The following is a 25,640-nucleotide window of genomic DNA, read 5'->3' on the forward strand; positions in this document are numbered from 1 at the left end:
ACATCTCGCCCGCTTAGCAACTTCTGCTCCTGACTGTACATAAGGTGTGTTCGGATAATTTCGGAAATTGGATAATCCCGAACATCACTTAAGCGGGACATGCACACCACCGCCATACAGTTTTGCCTGTACAGTTCAACTGCACAGTCCAAGCTGGTTAGGAAACTGCACAGTTGAATGCCACATACGCTACGTTTTACCTGTGCAGTTCGCAAAACTGTGCAGGCATAGCCAGCTTTAGAATCACTCATATTTTGTTGTAATAAGCATAATTTTAGTGTTTTATCCTTTCGTAACTACCCAAATACACCTTACCTTATCAATGACTGTCTGTCTGTCAGTCTTTGACATTTTCTAATGATTCTGTATCCATTTGTGGACACAGAAGGTAGCCATAGGAACTATGTGATAAAATATTGGAACTTAATTGTGTAAATTGAAATTTTTGACAAAACATTTAATGAATTTATTTTTGTCTGTTTAAAAACTTATTTAATGAAGTTTCATTTGAAATAGATATATAATTTTCAATGTAATTTACACATTGACATGCTAGACAGACTTTAACTAAGATTTTACTTGAAGAGATCTAAAATTCATGGGATGGAAATAGCCAAAATTATTACTCCGAAATCCAGTCAATGGGAGAAGAAGAAAATTACAAAATGCCAGACTACTAAAATGTACAGTCAAGTGTAAAAATATGGGTGCACTCATCATACTCAAAAATATGTCTCATGTCAGCGAATTAAGAACTATGGGACATATTTTTGAGTAACTTGTATGCACCCATATTTTTACACTTAACTGTACTAGTAACCGATTTCTGTGAAACCATGTATGATTAAATTGCCTTTTTAAATTCTAGGGGAGAACATAGCAGACAATGGAGGCCTGAAGGCATCATTCCATGCCTACCTGGACTATAGCAAGACGGAAGCCAAAGTGAACTTGACGCTGCCAGGACTGAAGTATAACCATAGACAATTGTTCTTCATCTCTTTTGCACAGGTTTGTTAATGGGTCATTCTAAGTTAAGAGGTATTAACGGTGTCCATGATAAATATCCATACTTTTCTTAAAAAAATTAAATAAATTATGGTAATTTCCCTTAAAAGATTGCATTTCCTCTATATACAGTCAATTTCAATTAATTAATTAATTCAGGTTTGTCACAATTGCCCCTCAAACATGCAAAGGTCTCCTCCCCTGGCCTGTCCCTTTGCAGGTTTTACAATAAATCAGTAATTTTATCCAGATGTATTTCCCATAAATCCGTTAAATTGGATATACTTCATAAATTAAAACAAATATTGATTGTAATGATAATAATAAAATCCTTTAAACTTTTCTTTTTCATAAAAAATATTTATGTTAAATTTTGTCCCCCAGATTCTATGTCTCCTACCCTGGCCATTATGTAAATGTAAAAATATTGGGTTTATAGCTTTAATTATTGCCATTTTAATCCCAATAGAAATGCATTTCATTCAATACTAACGACCAACCCTGCCACAGTCATCTCTTGGTTCCGATTGTTAGTCATTTTGATCATTGACCTCTATACTTGACAATGTTGTTTTATGAAAGTGATATCTCCCCTGGTCAGTTTTATTTCAAAATTATTGATATAAATACTTAATTGTATTTGTATATTTACTATAGTTTATGCATAGATTATATAAATACTTTAATTTTATTATTTACATTAAAAATTTGCACAATTATATCTGATTTGACATGAAAAAGTCACTCCCCTGGCGTCTTTCCCCTGGCGCATAATTTTGCAAAATGTACAGTGGAGGTATGAATTCTTGTTTAAATGAATCATTACACTTTAATTTGCTCGAATTTGTAAGACGGCTGGTCTAAATTTCGATTTTGTTTATGTTTTTAAAGAGATCAGGGGAGAGACCCTTCTCTCTTTATTACATAGAAAAAGTACGGTCTCTCCCCTGGTGTCTTCTAAAATGGTAATAAATTAAAAGAATGACTGATTAGCTTACAAATATACATAAAAGTGTTGTTTCTATCAAAATATTGTATAATTAGATCAATATTTTAACATTTATGTTGTGCCACCTTTTCATATAAGCGATTACCTCTTAACTTAGAATGACCCTAATATAAAATTACCAGGCCCTTAAGTATCAGTGGCTCTGCGAGCCCCTTGCTAACCCCCATAGGGGTTATCCGCAGATGGTCTAGAACGCAAAATGACTAGTGTGTTGTTTTGCCTAAATCGCAATTAGTCTACATTGCAAATGGTCTAGAACACAAAGTGCCTGTATTATTTTTTCCGTTTTATCTTAACTTTATAGCGATGTTGATAGCAATGTGGTGATAATAAAAAGTGGGCATTTTGCATTGTAGACCGTTTGCGATGTAGACTTATTGCGATTTAGGCAAAACAACACACTAGTCATTTTGCATTCTAGACCATCTGCGGATAACCCCCCCCCCCCCCCATAGCCCCACCATTTACTAAAATTATCATAAACTAAATTAATTATTGGCCGGAACGTACAAACGATAGGGTTAAAGGAGGGGAGGCCTTTGCCCAGCAGTGGGACACTAAACCAGGCTAACAAATAAATAATTAATAAAAAATATATACAAAATTATTTAACCTCACTGAAACAGAGACTGCCAGTTTGCTAGGTCTACAAGACACCTATACTTAGGGTTGCCATAAGTAATCAGAACTGATAAGGGACAGTGGACAACTTTTTTACCTGAGGGCCATATTGAGCCTCAGAAACTTTGGCGTGGGCCACCGAGGGGGGGGGTGTATCTGATTGCTACTGTTTGGAGAGCCCTGTTCTAGAGCGCTATTAATAAATAAATAAACATTATAGGTCACTACCCACTAAGCCAGACCGGTCGACCACCTGACCTGTAAAAATACAGGACAAGATACTTATACACGGGACGTATGGCAACCCTATATGCTGGCTATACTGTACTACTATATACTGCAGTACCAGTCAAAAATATTACCTCTCATGTCTGATAAGTATATTATTATATTATTTAGGCTCAGAGTGAAAACACTTGGCAACTGATATTATTACTATAATGTAGATAACCTAGATAGATTACTACTATAGTAATAGTACGACTATGACTAGTAAGTCATAACTTCGCTAACAATTTCTATTTTCTTTTTCAGGTATGGTGTTCCTCAATGACCAAAGAATCTACTAAAATGCAAATAGAAAAAGATGACCATACTGTCGCAAAATACAGAGTAATAGGCCCAATTTCTAACCTGAAGGAGTTTTCCAAGGAGTTCAACTGTCCCGTGGGCTCTAAAATGAATCCGAAACATAAATGTGAAGTATGGTAATGCTGAGCGGATTGTTTCGCTGGTTTGGCGCGTTTTGAGAGCTTCAGTGCTGCTGCGTTCCTATATTTAATACGCCTGAAGTATGTTATTGTTGATGCGTGAAAAATTAAACTCGCTTAACAAAAATATTAGCATTTCGAAGGCTAAGACAGACAGTGTTTCTTCAATAAAATATACTTAACAAAAATTCCAGTATAAAAACTGACAGTGACGTTTGATGTGACACTGACAGTTGGGACAAGTAGTACAATTCAGAACAAAAGTGCTTTAAGGCTGTGTTACACCTACCTTTAGCATCCTAAATGATTGCATCCTTAAATAAATAAATAAATAAAATTAATTTAAGCTTTCCTGGATTAGGTGTCTAGATCATGTAGGATGCTATATAAAGGAAGATGTAGTGCGTCATTTAAACCTAGTACTCATATTTAACAGTCCTCCAAGACTAGAAGGCAGCTTATTTGTTAAAGTAAGAGATTATTGTAGGTAAATATTACCCTCCTTCTATAAGAGATATAGTCGCACCAATAAAAGTCTGCAGCGGATTTGATAGCCCACGCAGCGTAAGTGTTATTTATACGTCATAATTTCATAGAAGTTTGACGTTTAAAATGACACTTGCATTGCTGGGGCATCAAAATTGCTGCAGACTTTTTACGGTCTGGCTCTAGCAGCCTTGAAAGACTACAGTCAGGTCTATAAGTATGAGTACCTACTAGGTTTTAAGAATTATAATAATTATACTTAAGCTCAATACACTCATACGCTCGAAGTATAAAGGTGGTGAAGAAAAGATTTTGTAAAATAAAAAAGTACCAAATTTGAATATGCTGAATCTATTTAAAATAAAATGCCTCAAATGCTTGTGAGAATGAACGATTGTTATTTATGAAAGGATGTAGTATGATTGGGCATTTTTATATATCGTAGTAGTATTACTGAGCTTAGAGTAGTCGTGATGAAAACGGATTAACGGGTTACTGGTCAAATATAATCCATGTATAATTAAGTTAATGGAAAACACTATACGAAACTTATGCGTGCCATCCTATAAGTACATGTATACATTTTGTAAGAATAGGCGTAATGGGTTTGATGTTATTTATGGAATTATGTGATCCTAATTGACCGTATTATTAATGTAACTTTTATTATACCTCTATTATCTCACTGTCAAGATCTCACCATCAAATATACTCGGTCAAGCAAATCTCGTCAGTAGAAAATGGCGCGAAATTTAAATTTTCTATGGGAAGAAATCCCTTCGCGCCTACAATTTTCGAATTTGCCGCCTTTTTCTACTGACAAGATCTGCTTGACCATCTATAATAGCTTGGAATGAAACTTGGTTTAAAAGCTGAGATCTTTAGACTAACGTAATTTTATGTCAAGTTGCCCTGATAACTTTTTTGTTTAAAGCCCACGCCTGACCTTGATGCGTTATTTGGGAAAATATAGGTGTTTAATTTCGTTTGGGATGGGATAAAAAATACGCAGAGCCAATATCACTAAGTAAACTGATATAATTAACAATTGTATAAACAAATAATTATGTATTAGCACAACATTGCCACACAATTACTTACATAAAAACAACATTTCATTTTTGAATAGGCGTATTTTTATTACATATATGTATTTGTATATTTAGGTGTATGTGTGATGTTTTGACGTACTTAATTTTAAGCAAATATGTAACCGTATGGTACAGTAAAATAATTTATTTTCCTACCCACTTTTGTACCTTGTCACAATGACAATAGTATGAGGTATCTTTCTTTTCTTTTCATATTGATTGTCACTGTGACAAGGTAGGAAATGGGCTTGACATTAAATTCTTTGACTGTAGGTACGTAGTACCATGTATAGTTTTTGAAATAACGATAAGTATGTAAACCATTATTAGTCAAACCTTGATAAGTGGGATATATCTCAGATAAAATAACTGTTAGGATATACTCTGGCAAACCTACTTCGTCAGGAGAAAGAGGCACAATATTCAAATTTTCTATGGGAGAACAACCCTTCGCGCCTACATTTTTCAAGTGGCTCCCTATCCGTCATCGTCGTAACTCTCACATACTTTCTTTTCTTTATTCTATACTTTTTAATCCTGCAACTCCCCGCTATCTCAAGGAACGTTTCCCTTATGTAAATTCTCTTAGATCCTCTCAAAATTTGCTCCTATCTGTGCCATCTTCCTCTTCCAAATTCTATAATTGCTCATTTACTTTTCGGGCCATTCGACTATGGAACTCCCTCCCTGTCGAGTTAAGACGTTCTCAATCTATTACCTCCTTCAAATCAAACCTTAAGAAATACTACCTTTCCCTACCTTAGTTTTTCATTTTTATAATATTGACACTGTTGTTTCTTTATTTAATATATACTTTTTATGTATGTCTATGTATGTTTATGGTTATACGTATTTAAGTATGTTTATCTATAGTAATATTTTGTATTGTTAAGTTATATTCAATTCGACTTTTCATATTTTTTTCTTTGCGCCACCTACCGTATATTCTAATTCTTATGTCTCCGATACCCAAAGGTTGTCTGGAAGAGATCGCTCTTAAGCGATAAGACCGCCTGTTGTTACCTCTACTGTCTTTGTTTATGTTATTGTCCATTTATTGTAAACTACGTGTATGTGAGGTGTGCAATAAAGAGTATTGTATTGTATTGTATTGTATTTTTAAAATTTTCCGTCTTTTCTACTGACGGAAATGCTGCCAAACTATAGTTATTTAGTTCACTAAACTTAAAAATAAAAGTAAATATCAGCGAAGGGGTGAATGAAGACACCCTTCATAAAATATAAAAAGTAAATCTAAAAATGCTGGACATTTTTACCGTTTTGTACAGTGCTCATTTAAAGTACGAGATACTTTATACTAAGCAGTAGAACCAAAATTGTCTTATCCTTTTTATTTCTTGTGCCACATTTTGATGATATTTCACTTCGCGTTAAAAGAAAAAATAATCATAAAGGATTTGTTACACCTCTCTCAATGTAGAATCTTAAATGTTTTTGTTTCACCTTATTTAGCTTACAAATACGATTATCATTTTTAAAATTTGGTGCATATAACTTAATAGAATACTATATTTAGAAAGGTTGGCAGGCTCTTAAATATGATTATGAATATGATGTTAATATGTAATTATAAATTCCATTTCTGTCTGTTTTATTGAGACGAGTTATCTGGAAAACGTTTATGCAATATTCTTTTGCCATTTTAGATGTTATAATTAAGTCACTGATAGAGTTTATTTTGTTATTATTTACTCTTATACCTTCGTAATAAATGGGTATGTACATTGTAGCCTTTTAATGTAAATTTTGTCTTTAGGGAATATAAAGAAATGTTAGGGTACCTATTAGTAACTCACACTAATTTTAATCATCCAACTCTACCGAAGGTGTATTTTATCAAGCTACAAAATAAAATTTACAATCTAAAAGTTAAAATAAATTGACTTATAATATCTAAGGTCTTAGGGGCAGTACAGCCACAGAAAAATAGTACTGCCGTACAGAAAGGAAACTTCCTACAAAACCGAAGTTTGATAGCGGTTCAGGGTCGAATCATGCTGTCCCTTTCTAATATATGGCACTATCCCTTTCGGCTATTTATGGTTGTCACGCAAAGAGACGTCGAGTTGTGTCAACCCTAATAATTGCTCGGAGCAATGCTGAGCCGAGCGGAGCCGAGTTTAGCCGAAGTCAGGGGTTTCGCAACACCTGGTACAGCGGTATGACACCGCTACAACGCGATGGGTTGATGAGTTCGCATCACGCGTGCGATTGTTCGCAACTAGTTGCATTAGACTGCACGATGGTTCGAATTCCTGAGTGACACCACTGATATAGTGTTTTTAGCGCCCGTAACGCCCGTCCTTAGATATTATACGTCAATGTGAAAATATAAAGCAGCAATACTGACCAAAACGACACATGCCATTGGTCAGGTGCGTATCAAATGCAGTTATACTACTATACGCCTGTAAACAGAACTCTTAACTTGTTTCGTTATAAAATATCGCCTGTTCAAGTAGTTTCGTACCCTGTAATGCTAGGGGATGTTATTGGACCCCTGTACTCTTCCAGTGATTAAGTTTTTACCTGACGGAGATTTGTCCTTGACTCAATTTGCAGACTTGCTAATATAAGATTGGTTGCATGGCAGGATTGAAACAGTTTCCAGGCAGCCTTTAAAAGAGTACTTGATAAGAGTTCAATATGGATTGTTCCAATAGCAAATAAGTACAATACGCGTAGGGAACACATTTAATGGCGACAATAAACATTTTGTCTCTCGATGTTCCCCATCCCTAATATTTACTGTAAAAAGTCGTTTTCCATGTCTGTATGCCATAAAATATAATATTTATATTATACTTATAAAGTAGGTGACTCAAATGTAAACCATCATTTCATTGGATATAAGAAAATTTTCTTTTGTTTATTTATACTTTACTAAATATATGCGCGCGGGTATATTACCTAAAATCTTGGCTGTTTTCAAACTAATAAATATAATCAGTATTCATATTAAACCCAGTTTAGGAGCTGTACCACATTTTGTTGTCTATCCCAATGAATAGATATTTTTATATTCTGCCAACATCTGGGATTTATTCAGTTGATTTCCAGTTTATAATGGAAGAATCACTGGAAAATCGATTTCGTTAAGCATTCTAATTATTAACAATTTTAAATGTTAACGTGCTTTTGGTGTCTAATATATTAATTTTAAAGCTTTTGAGTTATTAGTAATCCAGCCTAGATTGTCATAATCGACGTCAATATTTCCATATCACGTATAACAAATGTAAATAGACAAGTCAATATTTATTTAAATAAAACAATTAAATAGTTAATTTAACTCTAGACAGTATTAATCGGTTGCCAAAAACATTGTAATTGCTCCATAGTCTTGCTATACTACGGCAAATAATAAAGCGCCCAGTAATGCCAATAATGACGCAATACATGGTTTTTATTTAGTGTAATTACTAGGATATCTGGAGTAACGTGTCGATCAAAAAACAGACAAGACAACGCTTTTGTATTATTATTTTCAATGATAACAACTCGATAACATTCTCAGTGATGATTAATTTAAAATATATACAAATGTACCTAATCGCTGATAAATCGTTTACATTTATTTTTGATTTTTATTGTTTACCGATTTAATGAGAATCGTAAATATACATTTTTATTTATAAATGTTGGTTTCATTTAAAAATATTATCCCCAAATTCATAATAAAAATGCAAGTTCAGTTCGTTAGTCAAATTTTTCACCGATTAACGACTCCACCATGAATAGACAGGTAGCGACATGTCGATGCCGTGGACATTGCTAGTGTATTTACCATAGCTAGCGGCAAGTCAGCGGACTTGCTCACGATATCTTGGTAAATGAGGATAAAGCACTTAACGTAAATGGCACTGCAATAGTATCAAAACAAAATTATGCCATATTGGAGCAAACCAAATCATAGACTAAATCTCTCTTTTCTGCTGTCGCTTATGAGTGTGGCGCACCTAGGTCCCGGTGCGGTAGTCTGTTACGGCTTTAACATTGTAATCAGTCACCTACGGTAAATTTAATAAGAGTGTAGCCCGCATAAACTGCAATTTGGGTCCTTCTTAAGCTTTAGGGCCTCTACAAATGTTAGAGTCAGACCAAGAATAGTCTGCAGCTGATTTGATAGCCCACGCAGTGTAGGTGTTATTTTAAATGTCAAACTTCTATGAAATTATGACGTATAAATTACACTTGCACTGCGTGGGCTATCAAATCCGCTGCAGACTTTTTTGGTCCGACTCTACCGATAATTGCATGTGATTTGCGTTACATTACGGCATTCGAACGATTTTTTACAAGGTCTGTAGAGGCCTTTAGAATAAATTTTATTTTTCTTTTAATTCACTTTTGCACTCGAGTGTATTTAGATATTAAGCTTACGTTCAAGTAGACTTTATTTTCTCTACTTTACTAAAGAACTCATTTAAAGTAAATTAATGTTTAGAATAATAGGATTTTTAATGTTATTTGGGCATTTATTTAACATTAAAGTTACGTTAACAGCGTTAACATTATATGGTATTATCTCAAAATGCATTATTAAATAATTGCTTAGTCTGCTAGAACTTTGTGTGTTGTATGGGCTAGTTGGAACCTTTGGTTGGAAAAGGCTTGCTACACGGTCGCCGACAAGCCTTCTAACCGTCTGACCTTGGTCTGTCCTTGGACAGTTTTGGTCTAATTTTGTTGGTAACAACCGTCTACACGGTCCGGGACAGACCAAGGCCACGCGGTTTGGGGGCTTGTCGGCGACCGTGTAGCAGGCCTTGAACGCTCACTGTTCCAAAATGGCCGATACAGAACAAAAACGCGATATTTGCACCGCATTGCTGCGCTTCTTGTGAACATTTCTACAAAAATTCAGATCAAAGCCGGCGAAGTCGCCGCCACTGTCAAAATTTAAAATCTTATTTTGGTAAGTTAACAAAGGTGCTAATACTAATATAATCTGAGTGCTGGCTTTATTATGGCATCCTATGATGCTAGCACGAAAGAGTTAAGTTATATTAATACGATAACTGTTACCTCCGCGCTGCTAGGCTGAACATTTTTGGTCAGGTGTTGAGGATTACATTACAAAAGGTTGGTTGATTCTTTAACAAGAGTAGTCCAGAGAACATCAGTAATAAAATATCTTACGTAGTAAGCGTGCGGCTCTGTAAGCAACAGGGAAAATATTTTGGTCAGATTCATTTGCAAACAGTGTCGAATAATAATATTATATTTGTATGACCTAAGCCTGGAGTCCTGAACCATTGTTTCGCCCTGTTCCCAATTTCATGCAGCAGATTCGATCAATATTCTATAAATGGAGCTCTAAGCGGCCTAAGCAATTGCCTATTTTGCTTAGGGTGGTAATTCCTGTCCAATTTCTTTGTCCAATGTGTATTTTGTCTCACATTTCGCTTAATGAGAGAATGAGCCGCAATGACATTGGACCAAGATGATATTGGACAGATGGAATACCACCCTCATTTATTACTTAATTTGGCACCAGCGGTGGTCTTAACCATTGCATAGCTCCGAATTGCAGACCTTAGTGAGGCCTCAAGCTTGTCAGCTTAAGGCCGCTGTTGTCTAGCACTGATTTATTTATTTAAACTTCTTTGCGCAAATGGCGGACTTAATGCCTAAAGGCATTCTCTAACAGTCAACCACTGATCACTTGGATCTTCTCATGGTGATAATTGTTACATGAAATGTGTATGGCTATCATATTTAGTATTTACCGTGACAAGGTACAAAGTGGCTTAGAATTAGTATTGGTTGACTGTGGAAGCTGTGAAAACATGCTTACGTAGGTGTGGCTAGCATAGCAGCACTAAATATATATATAAATAAATAAAATAAAATAAAATAGCCTTTTATTTCTTGCAATTATGACATTTTAGAATAGTTTTTAAAGTTAATATTTAGCAAGAACCCTGTCTTCGCAGGTGAAGGCCTCCTCCAGAGTTTTCCACTCATCTCTATCTTGAGCTATTTGCATCCAGTTTTGACCAGCGATATTTTTTATTTCGTCTTCCCATCTAGTCACAGGTTTTCCTATACCCCGTTTTCCTAGTGGGCCTTTCCATGACGTCACATTTTTGGTCCAACACTGGTCCGGTATCCGTGATACATGTCCCGCCCACTTCCATTTCAGTTGTTTGGCGTGTCTAAGAGCGTCTTTGGCCTTTGTTAAGTTTCTTATCTTTGTATGTCTTATTTTTTGGATTTTTTTGATGCCGACCATACTACGCTCCATTCCCCTTTGACAAGTTCTTATTTTGTCTTTGACTTTTTTTGTGAAAACACAAAAGGCGAACTTAATGCCAGTTAACCCTCAGTTAATTATTGTTCCTGCACCCAAAACCTGGAGGCCCGTCTTAAACTATGCTGGGGCCCTTGGGCACATAAGAATTTGGAGCCCTTGGAGAGTAAGGAAAGCTAATTAAACTAATATTTTATTATTATTCTGTAAGCAGGCAGGCAGTTGTGACAACTGATATTGCCTGTATCCAGATGTGTTTGTCTAATTTATTTTTAAATTGGTTCACATTTTGTGCAGAAACCACATCTTCGGGGAGTTTGTTCCAAGCCCTCACTACTCGGTTGCTCAAAAACTGTTTGTATGGGTTACTGTGGGACCTATGACTTTCTAACTTTAAGTGATGACCTCTTAGACGGGTGTTGTTGTTGCGCTTGATAATGTCATGAAAATCCTCGAGGTCATAGTGCCCAGACAGTATTTTATATGTTTCTATTAGGTCTCCACGTTCTCTGCGGTGCTTAAGAGTAGTGAGCTTCAGTTCCTTCAGTCTCTCCTCATATGGCTTGTTCTTAAGTTGCCTTGGTAGTTTTGTGAAACTCCGTTGAATCTTCTCCAGCATATCTATGTCCTTGGCAAAGTAAGGACTCCAGGCTTGAAAAGCATATTCCAGTATTTATTATGAATAATCAAATATACTGTTACTGTCTGTCCTTCAGGGCTCCCTGAGGATGGGGGCCCTGGGCACGGGCCCCGTGTGCCCTTATGGTAAAGACGGTACTGCCTGGAGGTATGGTTATCAGTGTTTCAAAGAGCTAAACGTAATACTCTATTCGCAGATAAGCCAATATGGAGCAGCAAATTGTTGTGAAGACGGAAATGCAGCCGAATGAGGAAATACTGCTCTTTTATGTTGATGGTAAGTTACTAAGGTAACTTTATGTACAATAAAGTGTAAGAGTGTCATTATAATCATATTTCTCATTCATATCATTCATCAATTTTGTCATTAATGACGCAAATGCCATGCAGAGTTAGCATGGTCAGACCAACTCCATTCTATTCCAGTTGAGTCATGAAGAATAGTCAAGTTGGCTAGACCACTTGCCAGCACATTTGTCATACAGCCCAGTACCAGTATTTTTAGTTTAAATGTGAAACCATAACCATTGCTGTAACCATGCCGGCTGACTAACAAAACTCACAAACCAAATTGTCACTGGTTGACATTCTCGGAGTTTGGGCAAAATATTATAATATATTTTTTTTTTAAATTAAGTAGTATATTTTTTCTAGGAAACATATCAAATTATAATATTTTAAACTTTCGCGTTTTGAACACATATATTAACTCACATTTATAGACGGGTCTAACGCGAATTTATAATTTTTTTTTATTGAATGAAATTCACGTTAGCCCGTCTATAAATGTGAGTTAACCAAATTATTTTATGAAAATATTTTTATGTCCCTGTGGTCTAAGCATGTACTGGGAAAGCAGAGGACCCTGGTTCGATTCCAGCCCTGGGCACTGGAGGCCTTGGTTACTTTTTCTTTTGTATATGACATCCGTTTCAATTTTTATTGTTTCTGTTTATAGAAGAAGATGGCACAACAGAACATGGAGTAGTGACAACTATTGAAAACATTGAGCAACAACAAGTAGCTCAGCTTCAAGATGATAATACCTATCTGGTGGAACAATCTAGCACTCCCTATGAAGAGGCAATGGAAGTGGACCACGCCTGGTCCAAGGACAAATGGACCGATGATGAGACTAAACGACTTCTAGTATTCTATGTTGACAATAAAACCTCTTTCCTAGGAGGAGCAACAACAAAAAAACATCTATGGACAGTAGCCTGCAAAACTATGCTTTCAAATAAGAACCATGCAGCCTGTGAAATGAAGCTGCGAAATTTAAAAAGAAAGTACACCCAGCTGCGTATAGAACAAGAGAAGGGATTCGATGTCATATGGCCGTATTTCCAACTCAGCCACCAAGCTTTTCATGATGACAAATATGTCAATGCTGTTTTAGAGGAGGAGAAAGCCAAAATGGCGCCTAAACCTGTAGTACCAGCCAGATCTAATGATGATACAGGCATTTTGGTCGTCAAAAAGGTTAATAAACAGGCTGGGGACGGAAATGTAGAAGCAATGTTAAATTTATACTTGAAACATAAAAAGATCAGTAGCCATAAAGTTAAACAAAGGAATTTGTGGCAAAACATTGCTTTACAGATAGGTACCGATGACGGTGACTACTGGCATAAACGCTTTTTGAATTTCAAGAGTAACTATGTGAGGTTACTGGAGAAAAGAAACTTGGAAGGCCCGGACTCTATAAGCTGGCCGTATATGAAACTGTTTGATCAGATTTATGAAGGAGATGAAGAATTCCAGAAAAAACATGGACTGCAGAAATATGAGCCTCCAGTGCGTATAGAACAGTACCAACAAGTCCCGGCAGAATCTCTTGAACATATCTGGAATCAAACAGAATTGACTGTCCTTGTCAAATACTACTTTGACTGCTACCAAGAGTTTCAAGATAAAACAATTCCAAACAGTTTCCTGTGGAATGAGGTTGGGCGTCTGATAGACAAAAGTCCTGATTCTTGCAAAGCTAAATATGAGGAATTAAGAGCAGAGCATCTCGGGAAATACATTGAAGGTGGATATGAAACACGCAATCGAGCGCCACTTGCCATTTTATTTGACAATATAATCTGTAAAGACGTCCAGCTAGAAATAGCTACCAAAAGCCTTAGAGCCGCTGAAAACGACATGTGGAAAACTGAAGAGTTGGATGAATTGGTGCAATTCTTCTATGACAATGTGGAGGTATTTAAAGATTCCGTTTGTTACTTTGTATGTTGGGCTGCTATATCGAAGAAGCTACGGAGGACTATAGCCGCTTGTAGAAAGCAGTGGAAAGAGTTAACAAGACTGTATAAGAGTATTCTGGATGATAAGAAGGAGAATCCTGACATGCAAATTGACTGGCGATATATTGAGTTGTTTGACTGCATATTTGTCTATGGAATGGACACGCATCTTCTTGACGGCTATGAGAAGTTGCAGGATCAGGAGAAGGAGTCTGAAAAAGTTGGAGGTAAGTCCGATATTTCAAACTAAGGTCAATGTGGGGGAGAGCTAAGTGAGTTTTGTTTATAATTTCCAATCGTAGAGCTGTTTTTACATTAAAGGAAAAATTTAAGAAAATAATTGCTTCCAGTAACATCCGAACTTTGCGACTTTTCGTAACACCGTTCCGATCGCTCTTTTAACCAACTGAGCTACCAAAGCCTACTGAAGCGTGCCTTTTTTGTCATTATTCCTTTAAGATATGTAGCTCGCAGAGGTATCTGCTTGATATAAAGATTAGTTTTGTTTTTTTTTGTACCTGGTCTTTCTAATTCCACTCCGATTTTTTTTCAGTAAAGAGAGTCGAGATCAAATCGGACGACGAAAACGAGTTCGACGAAATCGTATCTGAAGACGAGGAGTCTTACGACGAAAGAGGCTTCATGAAGCGCTCCAAACGTCGCCCCGGCGAATCCAAGTCCTTCAAAATACTCGAATACTACCAGAAAAACAAGGATAAGTTCAACTCTCCTTTCCGTAAGAAGCTAGCTCTTTGGGAAGTCCTAGCTAAAGACATAGGCATTTCAGCAACCCAGTGCGCGCATAGATTTAGAAACCTAAAGCAAGTCTACACGAAATATGTCCAAAGAGAAATCAATAAGCCTGACAAACCGATCCTGTGGCCGTATTACGCGCATTGCAAAAAGGTCTTTGGATACAGAGCCATTAAGTCCAAATTGCGTAATGGCAAGAAAGATACTGACGATGAGGAAGACTGGTCTGCTAAAGAAATTAAACAACTCATCGTTTATTTCTCGCAGAATTTTGATGATATCAACTCTAATTTGGAGGATAAAAGCAAATGGTCGGCTTTAGCAGCCGAAATTGGTAAATTGGAAGATGCTTGCAGCGATAAGTTGCTAGAACTGAGGAAATCCTACAGGAAACTTAAGACAATGAAGACTAGGAATCCTGATGTTAAGATCAGTTGGAAGTATTTCAATATGTTTGATGAGATTTATAGTGCAAGAGAAGAGACAGGGGAAATTGTGCAAGAAATTGAAGTTAATGGAGACGGATATGAAGAATTTAGTCTTTCTGATGTTAAGATGGAAGGACAAGGTAATTTTAAATCTTAATTTTTGGTATATAATTCTATTGATATTACTTTTATTTTGCTGTTTTGCATCATTATCATAATCATTATGTCTTTCAGATATCATAGAAATAGAAGTTGAGTGAAGACTAGATTTAAGAGAAATACGTTTTTTGTTATTAAATTTTCTATCACAATATAGTTTTGATCCCATTAGTGCTTATTTCACTTAATTTTAAACCTAATATATTGGTGAAGGTACTTGTATGAGTTTATTAATTATTATTATACTTTTGTAGAGTAGATAATTTATTCCATTTTGTGGAAATTGGTAGATAATGGGTCTAATAATGATTAATTTTTACAGATGATGACTTTCAATGTATAATCGTGATACCTGAAGGCCAAGACATCAATGATATGAGCAATGCACAAATAATCATGTCTGAAAATGGCCAAATGCAGCCATACATACAAGTCCAAACAGAAAACCAACAAACAGTCAAGAAATGGACTAAAAAGACCAAAAAGACATTGCTGATACACTATATTAACTATTTGAGGATGAACAGAGGGAAAGAAATAAATGCAACTGATATGTGGAAGGAAATATCAGCCAAATTAAACATGTCTCCATTATCCTGTAGAAAAATGTTTGCGAAATTGAAGGAGAATCATTTACAACTAGCCAATGAAGTTGATCCCAACAAAAAGAAGACGCCATATTACACGCTACTTGAGAAAATAGTAGCTATGAAGCCTAAATTCGCTAAGACAGGACAAAAGAAAAGTATAAAAGAAGAAGTATACACTGATGTTGCTCTGCCTGATGAAAAAGTGCAACAAGCATTGTTATACTATTTAGAGCATGTTGGAGAATTCGTGAGTCCCAAGTTTGAGAATAAATACCTATGGACAGAACTGGCCAATCACATATCAGAGCCTTTGAACAATATATTGAGAAAGATTAACTATTTGAAGCAGAATTTCGATATTCTGACAGGGAAAGTTTCAGGAGAAGACACTCCTTTCACTGACATTTTAAGGGAAATCGTATCAAAGGAATCGACTCTTACGAGCGATATTCAAAACGAGCCAAAACCTGACCAGCTAGAAATAAAAGAGGAAACATGGACTGATGAGGAAACAGAACAGCTACTTAGTTGGTATCTGGCGAACTTAGAAAAATTCAAAAACCCCAAGTTTGTTCGCAGTTACCTTTGGATGGAGGCCGCGGAAATTCTTAAGAAGAGTGCTCTCGTTTGCTCTAAAAAGATGACCGAAGTTAGGACTCAGTACAAAACTCTTATAAAAGAAAGCCCTGAAGAACTGAACAATTGGAGGTTCTATGATTTGTGCCAGAAAATATACGGGACGGGGAAAAGGAATGCTGAGAGTATGATGATTTTAGATACGACGCAAAACGTTTAGGTTTATTTGCCCAGCAATGCATTTTTTAGAAACATTGCGGTTAGCATGACCACATGGAAAACGCTAGTCGCGCGAGACTACACCTGTTTTTGTTCAATCTTAATTAGAAAGAGATAGACAGTTTATTTCGCGCGACTGTAAGTAGGTATGTGCTCTAGAACTGAGTCATGAAAGTGTTCAAATCAAATCTATGACTGAAGAGATTGATTTATGTGCGTTATTTTTACTAACGTTAAGACGCTGACTATTTTATCCAATCATGGGCTTTTAATTTTAAACTGATTTCCATTTTATGTTGTATAGATACACGTTATTACGTTATTATACAGTTATAGGTTATAATGATTTAAGGTTATACATGTGGTAAATAAATTTGATTCGCTATATTATTCATATATTTTATTTATTACTCCATAAATACCAAACCCGAGTAAAATAAAAAACATGGCAACTTACTGCCTCATATAGAGTCAGTACGGAAAGAGAAGAGTCGTGGAATGTATGGGGTCCAATACGATGAAAAATAATTATGCACGTTTTGCTACGCAGTGGTACGTCTCAAATCTCAATCTTAGTAGGTAGAGTAGGACCAAGACAAGCCAGCAACGATTTTGATAGTGCAGCAACGCAGCGCAAGTGTTTTTATACGTCATAATTACATAGAAGCAGGCGTGGCTCACTCCGCGATTTCGTCGTTTTGCTACAGGTAGCTAAAAGTACATCCGTTACACCCCAATTTCGGGGAAAGCCATAAGCCGCGCGTGGCGCTATCGCCACCTAGCGGCCATATCTGTGCTGATCGTAACAGACGCGTTTTGTTAGAGAGAGAAATCTTCTGTACCTAGTACTATTATTTATTCTGTGATAGAAGTGACGTTTACAACACTAGCAAGCACTACGTGTGCTATCAAAATCGTTGCACATGTCTTGAAGGGGTCGTAAATCGGATGGCACCTTTGAATCAGGATCGATTTTTGCAAGGAAGGTGCGAGCAAGTGGCTCAAGGTCTGGGCAGCCACGCCACCCTAGCTTAATCCTGTTAGCGGACATGGAGCTAAGAAACCAAGTCGATTGAGATTGAATGGTACGCAACTTTGTATTTGGAAGTTGACACGTGAAAGGATGGAGGGCAGATGATGATGATGATAGAAGGGTTTTTTTTTTGGATGTTGCGCGCGCACAGCTCTTGTGAGCAAGGAGGGCGAGCCTTGCTCATATGCATATCTGTCGCCAGTTGTCCCTTAGTCGCCTTATACGACACCCACGGGACGAGATGGGGTGGTACTATTCTTTTCTGATGCCGGCACCACACGGCACATGATAGAAGGGTAGGTGAGACTGGAGGAAGAAGGGGTGATGATATCGTCATAGTGGTTGGATAGGAAACGACTGGTTATAATGGCGAGCTGAGGAAGACATTCAACAGTGGCCACAGTGGGTGAAAAGGAAGAGTGAAGAGAAGACGGAAAGTTGAGGTGAAAAGAGGTGGACGTGGGATCGTGGAGAGGTGGTGGATGCACAGACAAGACATTCCTAGTCTATGGGTGGATGTCAGAGGCGTTTCCTGGATAACTGATGGTGACTCGCTGTGGCGCCTAAAGGCTCTACAACGACCGGTCGTGGCCTCAACAGTGTCCTACAATCTTGGTCAGATTTGTTAAGCCACCTTGTTTAGGTTTCTTACTTTAGTAGGCGTGGCTCACTTCGTGATTTCGTCGCTTTGCAACAGGTAGCAGGTACATCCGTTCCACACCAATTTTGGTGGCTAGCCATAAGTCGCGCGTGGCGCTGTCGCCACCTAATAGCGGCCATATCTGTCCTGATCGTAACAGACGCATTTTGTTAGAGAGTGAGTCTTCTGTAGGTACCTAGTACTATTATTTATTCTGTGCTTTAGTTATCCTCCAGCTTTATTAGTTCGCCTCTTAAAAACCTTAACGGTCATCGGTTTTATATTTGCTATTAGAATGCGCTCCAATGAAAAGTATCGAATCTATCTGATATATTTTGATAACAGGGTACCTATATATATATATATATATATATATATATATAGGAACATTAGGAACATCGCATACCGGAAGTTTAGTAGCTTCATGGTCCTATCCACACCACTGTATAATACGAAGTATCAAATTATGCTATTCCTTCGTTGTGTTACCATTATCAAGAATATGTGTTCATTTTAACTTTTTAAATGTTGTTTATTATCGCGTTTGTATGTTTACTATACATAGTTATATCTTTTATATTCGATACAGACTGAGTAAAATAGTGAATGTGTATTTTTAAACATGAATGACGTCAATGTGAATTAAAATGTGTAATCTGCGAACACAGCAGTGACATCTGTTTTGTGCTAAATTACTATATAACCAAGGTAGAATATATAGGTAGTATAAGGTCCCTAGGTATTCCATGATTACAACTATTACAAGGGTATTTATTAGATATTTATATATTTCAGTCAGTTTTTTAGGATCCCATCGTGCATTAAACAATAATGATTCTGAAAGTTTATAATACACTGCCACCTCAGTTTTAGTTTAGGATCCTGAATTCCTGACGAAGTCCTGTGTTTTACGAGTAAGTAGTTTTAGCCCGTAGTCAGCATCAAAAGTAGGGGACCAGACTACGCGTAATAATATAATATAATCTACCTACCATTCTCTAATACCGTCTTAATGTGTCGCTTAACTTCAAACTCGGGTAAATCCATTGGACCATCAGCAAATATCTACCCTATTACGTTTTCTTAATACCAAAATCGCATAATCTGACAGATGGATTTATCCGAATTTGAAGTTAAGCGACTCTTATGATGTTCATCAATTATAATTTTGGCATTGCCACAATCTTAAAAGTCGGAAAGTCACTCAAAAATCTCAACAAGTTTAAGAATAAAACGATAGTCAAGAGCCCTCATTGATTGCTCCAATTCCCTTACATTGTACGTTCACACCATATAAAAAGGTACCTATTAAGTAATGAAGCCCCACAAATGATATCCTAGTATGTTATATCGCTTTAGTTATTGGTACGAAGGGGTAAGAAAACGTGGTGTAAGACAATGCAGTGTGAAATATTAGATTTACCGTCATGTGGGCTTTCTTTGGACAAATTTGAAAGGTGTAATTGAATCAGTGTTTGTAAGACTTCTTTTTATGTCATTTTAGGAAATAGAAGTGAAATGTGCTTGGTAAAATAGGACAGAAATAATGTTTACTAATTTTGGTGTTTGTGAACAAGCTAGGTATTTATTAAAGTGCCTTACCTTTCGTATGTGTGTGATAAAAACGCAAAACGTTGAGTAGGTAATAATTTGGTCAGGATCTTTACCATAGGTACATAGACGAGAGGTAATGTGTTGTATCTAAGTATATAATAATATCGAAACTACTGGAAGTGGATTTTTTGATCGGCGTGAAGTTAGCAGCCTAAAGTTATCTGCCTATGATAACCCGACCAAATAAAGAAGTCTCGTTTTATAAATTAAACAAAACAGTAAAATATACGGTTTCATGGTCAGGGACAAACTTAAAAAGCAAATAATGATTTTTCTGATGTCCTGGCTAAATGTGTGAAATAAAATAGGAAAAATATTGCAACAATTACATAGGCAGCTAACTTCACAAAATGCAGCCTTACAAATACGATCAATTTTCTACATGAAGCTGTCTAGATTACACTTTGTGTTTGGTACCATTAGAACCGCCTTGTAACCAGTTGTAAACGAGGTAAGTTTCGTAAATTTTGAAAGAAAATGACTAGCCCAAACTGACTGAAAAAACATATCTGCCTAAGTAAAGATGACAATTTTCTGGAATTTCCACATGAAGCTGTCTAGATTACACTTTGTAGTTAGTACCATTAGAACCGCCTTGCTACCAGTTATAAACGAAGTAAGTTTCATAAACTTTCAAAGAAAACTACTAGCCCAAACTGACTGAAAATACATATCTGCCTAAGTAAAAATGTCAATTTTCTGGAATTTCCACATGAAGGTGTCTAGATTACACTTTGTAGTTATTACCATTAGAACCGCCTTGTTACCAGTTATAAACGAAGTAAGTTTCATAAACTTTCAAAGAAAACTACTAGCCCAAACTGACTGAAAATACATATCTGCCTAAGTAAAGATGACAATTTTCTGGAATTTCCACATGAAGCTGTCTAGATTAAACTTTGTAGTTAGTACCATTAGAACCGCCTTGCTACCAGTTATAAACGAAGTAAGTTTCATAAACTTTCAAAGAAAACTACTAGCCCAAACTGACTGAAAAAACATATCTGCCTAAGTAAAGATGACAATTTTCTGGAATTTCCACATGAAGCTGTCTAGATTACACTTTGTAGTTAGTACCATTAGAACCGCCTTGCTACCAGTTATAAACGAAGTAAGTTTCATAAACTTTCAAAGAAAACTACTAGCCCAAACTGACTGAAAATACATATCTGCCTAAGTAAAAATGACAATTTTTGGAATTTCCACATGAAGGTGTCTAGATTACACTTTGTAGTTAGTATAATTAGAACCGCCATGTTACCACTTATAAACGAGGTAAATTTCATAAACTTTGAAAGAAAACTACTAGCCCAAACTGACTGAAAAACATATCTGCCTAAGTAAAAATGACAATTTTCTGGAATTTCCACATGAAGCTGTCTAGATTACACTTTGTAGTTAGTACCTTTAGAACCGCCTTGTTACCAGTTATAAACGAGGTAAGTTTCATAAACTTTGAAAGAAAACTACTAGCCCAAACTGACTGAAAATACATATCTGCCTAAGTAAAAATGACAATTTTCTGGAATTTCCACATGAAGGTGTCTAGATTACACTTTGTGTTTAGTACAATTAGAACCGCCTTCTTACTAGTTATAAACGAGGTAAGTTTCATAAACTTTCAAAGAAAACTACTAGCCCAAACTGACTGCAAATACATATCTGCCTCAGTAAAGATGACAATTTTCTGGAATTTCCACATGAAGCTGTCTAGATTACACTTTGTAGTTATTACCATTAGAACCGCCTTGTTACTAGTTAAAAACGAAGTAAGTTTCATAAAATTTCAAAGAAAACTTCTAGTCCAAACTGACTGAAAATACATATCTGCCTAAGTAAAGATGTCAATTTTCTGGAATTTCCACATGAAGCTGTCTAGATTACACTTTGTAGTTATTACCATTAGAACCGCCTTGTTACCAGTTATAAACGAAGTAAGTTTCATAAACTTTCAAAGAAAACTACTAGCCCAAACTGACTGAAAATACATATCTGCCTAAGTAAAAATGACAATTTTTGGAATTTCCACATGAAGGTGTCTAGATTACACTTTGTAGTTAGTATAATTAGAACCGCCATGTTACCACTTATAAACGAGGTAAATTTCATAAACTTTGAAAGAAAACTACTAGCCCAAACTGACTGAAAAACATATCTGCCTAAGTAAAAATGACAATTTTCTGGAATTTCCACATGAAGCTGTCTAGATTACACTTTGTAGTTAGTACCTTTAGAACCGCCTTGTTACCAGTTATAAACGAGGTAAGTTTCATAAACTTTGAAAGAAAACTACTAGCCCAAACTGACTGAAAATACATATCTGCCTAAGTAAAAATGACAATTTTCTGGAATTTCCACATGAAGGTGTCTAGATTACACTTTGTGTTTAGTACAATTAGAACCGCCTTCTTACCAGTTATAAACGAGGTAAGTTTCATAAACTTTCAAAGAAAAATACTAGCCCAAACTGACTGAAAATACATATCTGCCTAAGTAAAAATGACAATTTTCTGGAATTTCCACATGAAGGTGTCTAGATTACACTTTGTAGTTAGTACCATTAGAACCGCCTTGTTACTAGTTATAAACGAGGTAAGTTTCATAAACTTTCAAAGAAAACTACTAGCCCAAACTGACTGCAAATACATATCTGCCTAAGTAAAGATGACAATTTTCTGGAATTTCCACATGAAGCTGTCTAGATTACACTTTGTAGTTATTACCATTAGAACCGCCTTGTTACTAGTTAAAAACGAAGTAAGTTTCATAAAATTTCAAAGAAAACTTCTAGTCCAAACTGACTGAAAATACATATCTGCCTAAGTAAAGATGTCAATTTTCTGGAATTTCCACATGAAGCTGTCTAGATTACACTTTGTAGTTATTACCATTAGAACCGCCTTGTTACCAGTTATAAACAAAGTAAGTTTCATAAACTTTCAAAGACAACTACTAGCCCAAACTGACTGAAAATACATATCTGCCTAAGTAAAAATGACAATTTTCTGGAATTTCCACATGAAGGTGTCTAGATTACACTTTGTGGTTAGTACCATTAGAACCGCCTTGCTACCAGTTATAAACGAAGTAAGTTTCATAAACTTTCAAAGAAAACTACTAGCCCAAACTGACTGAAAATACATATCTGCCTAAGTAAAAATGTCAATTTTCTGGAATTTCCACAAGAAGCTGTCTAGATTACACTTTGTATTTAGTACAATTAGAACCGCCTTCTTACCAGTTATAAACGAGGTAAGTTTCATAAACTTTGAAAGAAAACTACTAGCCCAAACTGACTGAAAATACATATCTGCCTAAGTAAAAATGACAATTTTCTGGAATTTCCACATGAAGGTGTCTAGATTACACTTTGTAATTAGTACCATTAGAACCGCCTCGTTACCAGTTATAAACGAGGTAAGTTTCATAAACTTTCAAAGAAAACTACTAGCCCAAACTGACTGAAATTACATATCTGCCTAAGTAAAAATGACAATTTTCTGGAATTTCCACATGAAGGTGTCTAGATTACACTTTGTGGTTAGTACCATTAGAACCGCCTTGTTACCAGTTATAAACGAATAAAGTTTCATAAACTTTCAAAGAAAACTACTAGCCCAAACTGACTGAAAATACATATCTGCCTAAGTAAAAATGTCAATTTTCTGGAATTTCCACATGAAGGTGTCTAGATTACACTTTGTGTTTAGTACAATTAGAACCGCCTTCTTACCAGTTATAAACGAGGTAAAGGTAAGTTTCATAAACTTTCAATGAAAACTACTAGCCCAAACTGACTGAAAATACATATCTGCCTAAGTAAAGATGACAATTTTCTGGAATTTCCACATGAAGCTGTCTAGAATACACTTTGTAGTTATTACCATTGAAACCGCCTTGCTACCAGTTATAAACGAAGTAGGTTTCATAAACTTTCAAAGAAAACTACTAGCCCAAACTGACTGAAAATACATATCTGCCTAAGTAAAAATGACAATTTTCTGGAATTTCCACATGAAGGTGTCTAGATCACACTTTGTGGTTAGTACCATTAGAACCGCCTTGTTACTAGTTATAAACGAAGTAAGTTTCATAAACTTTCAAAGAAAACTACTAGTCCAAACTGACTGAAAATACATATCTGCCTAAGTAAAAATGACAATTTTCTGGAATGTCCACATGAAGCTGTCTAGATTACACTTTGTAGTTAGTACTATTAGAACCACCTTCTTACCAGTTATAAACGAGGTAAGTTTCATAAACTTTCAAAGAAAACTACTAGCCCAAACTGACTGAAAATACATATCTGCCTAAGTAAAAATGACAATTTTTGGAATTTCCACATGAAGGTGTCTAGATTACACTTTGTGTTTAGTACAATTAGAACCGCCTTCTTACCAGTTATAAACCAGGTAAGTTTCATAAACTTTCAAAGAAAACTACTAGCCCAAACTGACTGAAAATACATATCTGCCTAAGTAAAAATGTCAATTTTCTGGAATGTCCACATGAAGCTGTCTAGATTACACTTTGTGGTTAGTACCATTAGAACCGCCTTGTTACTAGTTATAAACGAAGTAAGTTTCATAAACTTTCAAAGAAAACTACTAGCCCAAACTGACTGAAAATACATATCTGCCTAAGTAAAAATGACAATTTTCTGGAATTTCCACATGAAGCTGTCTAGATTACACTTTGTATTTAGTACTATTAGAACCGCCTTCTTACCAGTTATAAACGAGGTAAGTTTCATAAACTTTCAAAGAAAACTACTAGCCCAAACTGACTGAAAATACATATCTGCCTAAGTAAAGATGACAATTTTCTGGAATTTCCACATGAAGCTGTCTAGATTACACTTTGTAGTTATCACCATTGAAACCGCCTTGTTACCAGTTATAAACGAAGTAAGTTTCATAAACTTTCAAAGAAAACTACTAGCCCAAACTGACTGAAAATACATATCTGCCTAAGTAAAAATGTCAATTTTCTGGAATTTCCACATGAAGGTGTCTAGATTACACTTTGTGTTTAGTACAATTAGAACCGCCTTCTTACCAGTTATAAACGAGGTAAGTTTCATAAACTTTGAAAGAAAACTACTAGTCCAAACTGACTGAAAATACATATCTGCCTAAGTAAAAATGACAATTTTCTGGAATTTCCACATGAAGCTGTCTAGATTACACTTTGTAGTTAGTACCATTACAACCGCCTTGTTACCAGTTATAAACGAGGTAAGTTTCATAAACTTTCAAAGAAAACTACTAGCCCAAACTGACTGAAAATACATATCTGCCTAAGTAAAAATGAAAATTTTCTGGAATGTCCACATGAAGCTGTCTAGATTACACTTTGTGGTTAGTACCATTAGAACCGCCTTGTTACTAGTTATAAACGAAGTAAGTTTCATAAACTTTCAAAGAAAACTACTAGCCCAAACTGACTGAATATACATATCTGCCTAAGTAAAAATGACAATTTTCTGGAATTTCCACATGAAGCTGTCTAGATTACACTTTGTATTTAGTACTATTA

The 25,640-nt window shown here is 35.8% G+C and overlaps 2 protein-coding genes across 4 annotated transcripts in view; both read left to right on the forward strand.

Annotated features, from left to right (window-relative positions):
* LOC134675411 (endothelin-converting enzyme homolog) overlaps positions 1-8,585 on the forward strand; it is an 89,300-nt gene extending 80,715 nt beyond the window's left edge. For 2 of the 3 annotated variants that reach the window (XM_063533641.1, XM_063533640.1), the window contains 2 exons: positions 869-1,011; positions 3,173-8,585. In XM_063533641.1, coding sequence (XP_063389711.1) covers positions 869-1,011; positions 3,173-3,349 — 320 coding nt within the window. In that variant the 3' untranslated portion in view covers positions 3,350-8,585. The remainder of the gene's footprint in view (positions 1-868; positions 1,012-3,172) is intronic. The other variant, XR_010099736.1, reaches the window with a different exon arrangement.
* A 1,142-nt stretch (positions 8,586-9,727) lies between these two features.
* LOC134675535 (uncharacterized) lies at positions 9,728-17,205 on the forward strand. Its single transcript, XM_063533800.1, has 5 exons — positions 9,728-9,864; positions 12,039-12,118; positions 12,800-14,317; positions 14,644-15,411; positions 15,753-17,205. The coding sequence occupies exons 2-5, from the start codon at positions 12,049-12,051 to the stop codon at positions 16,814-16,816; spliced, it is 3,420 nt and encodes a 1,139-aa protein (XP_063389870.1). The 5' UTR covers positions 9,728-9,864; positions 12,039-12,048; the 3' UTR covers positions 16,817-17,205.
* Positions 17,206-25,640: the final 8,435 nt, after the last annotated feature.

This window comes from Cydia fagiglandana, chromosome 22 (genome assembly GCF_963556715.1).
Source record: "Cydia fagiglandana chromosome 22, ilCydFagi1.1, whole genome shotgun sequence".
Classification (NCBI taxonomy): Eukaryota; Metazoa; Arthropoda; class Insecta; order Lepidoptera; family Tortricidae; genus Cydia; species Cydia fagiglandana.

Excerpts from the sequence above, each read along its gene's own strand:
- LOC134675535 (XM_063533800.1), top strand. The coding sequence starts at position 12,049 with ATGGAGCAGCAAATTGTTGTGAAGACGGAAATGCAGCCGAATGAGGAA. Across the intron at positions 12,119-12,799 it reads ACTGCTCTTTTATGTTGATG|AAGAAGATGGCACAACAGAA; the intron begins GTAAGTTACTAA and ends TTCTGTTTATAG. Across the intron at positions 14,318-14,643 it reads GGAGTCTGAAAAAGTTGGAG|TAAAGAGAGTCGAGATCAAA; the intron begins GTAAGTCCGATA and ends ATTTTTTTTCAG.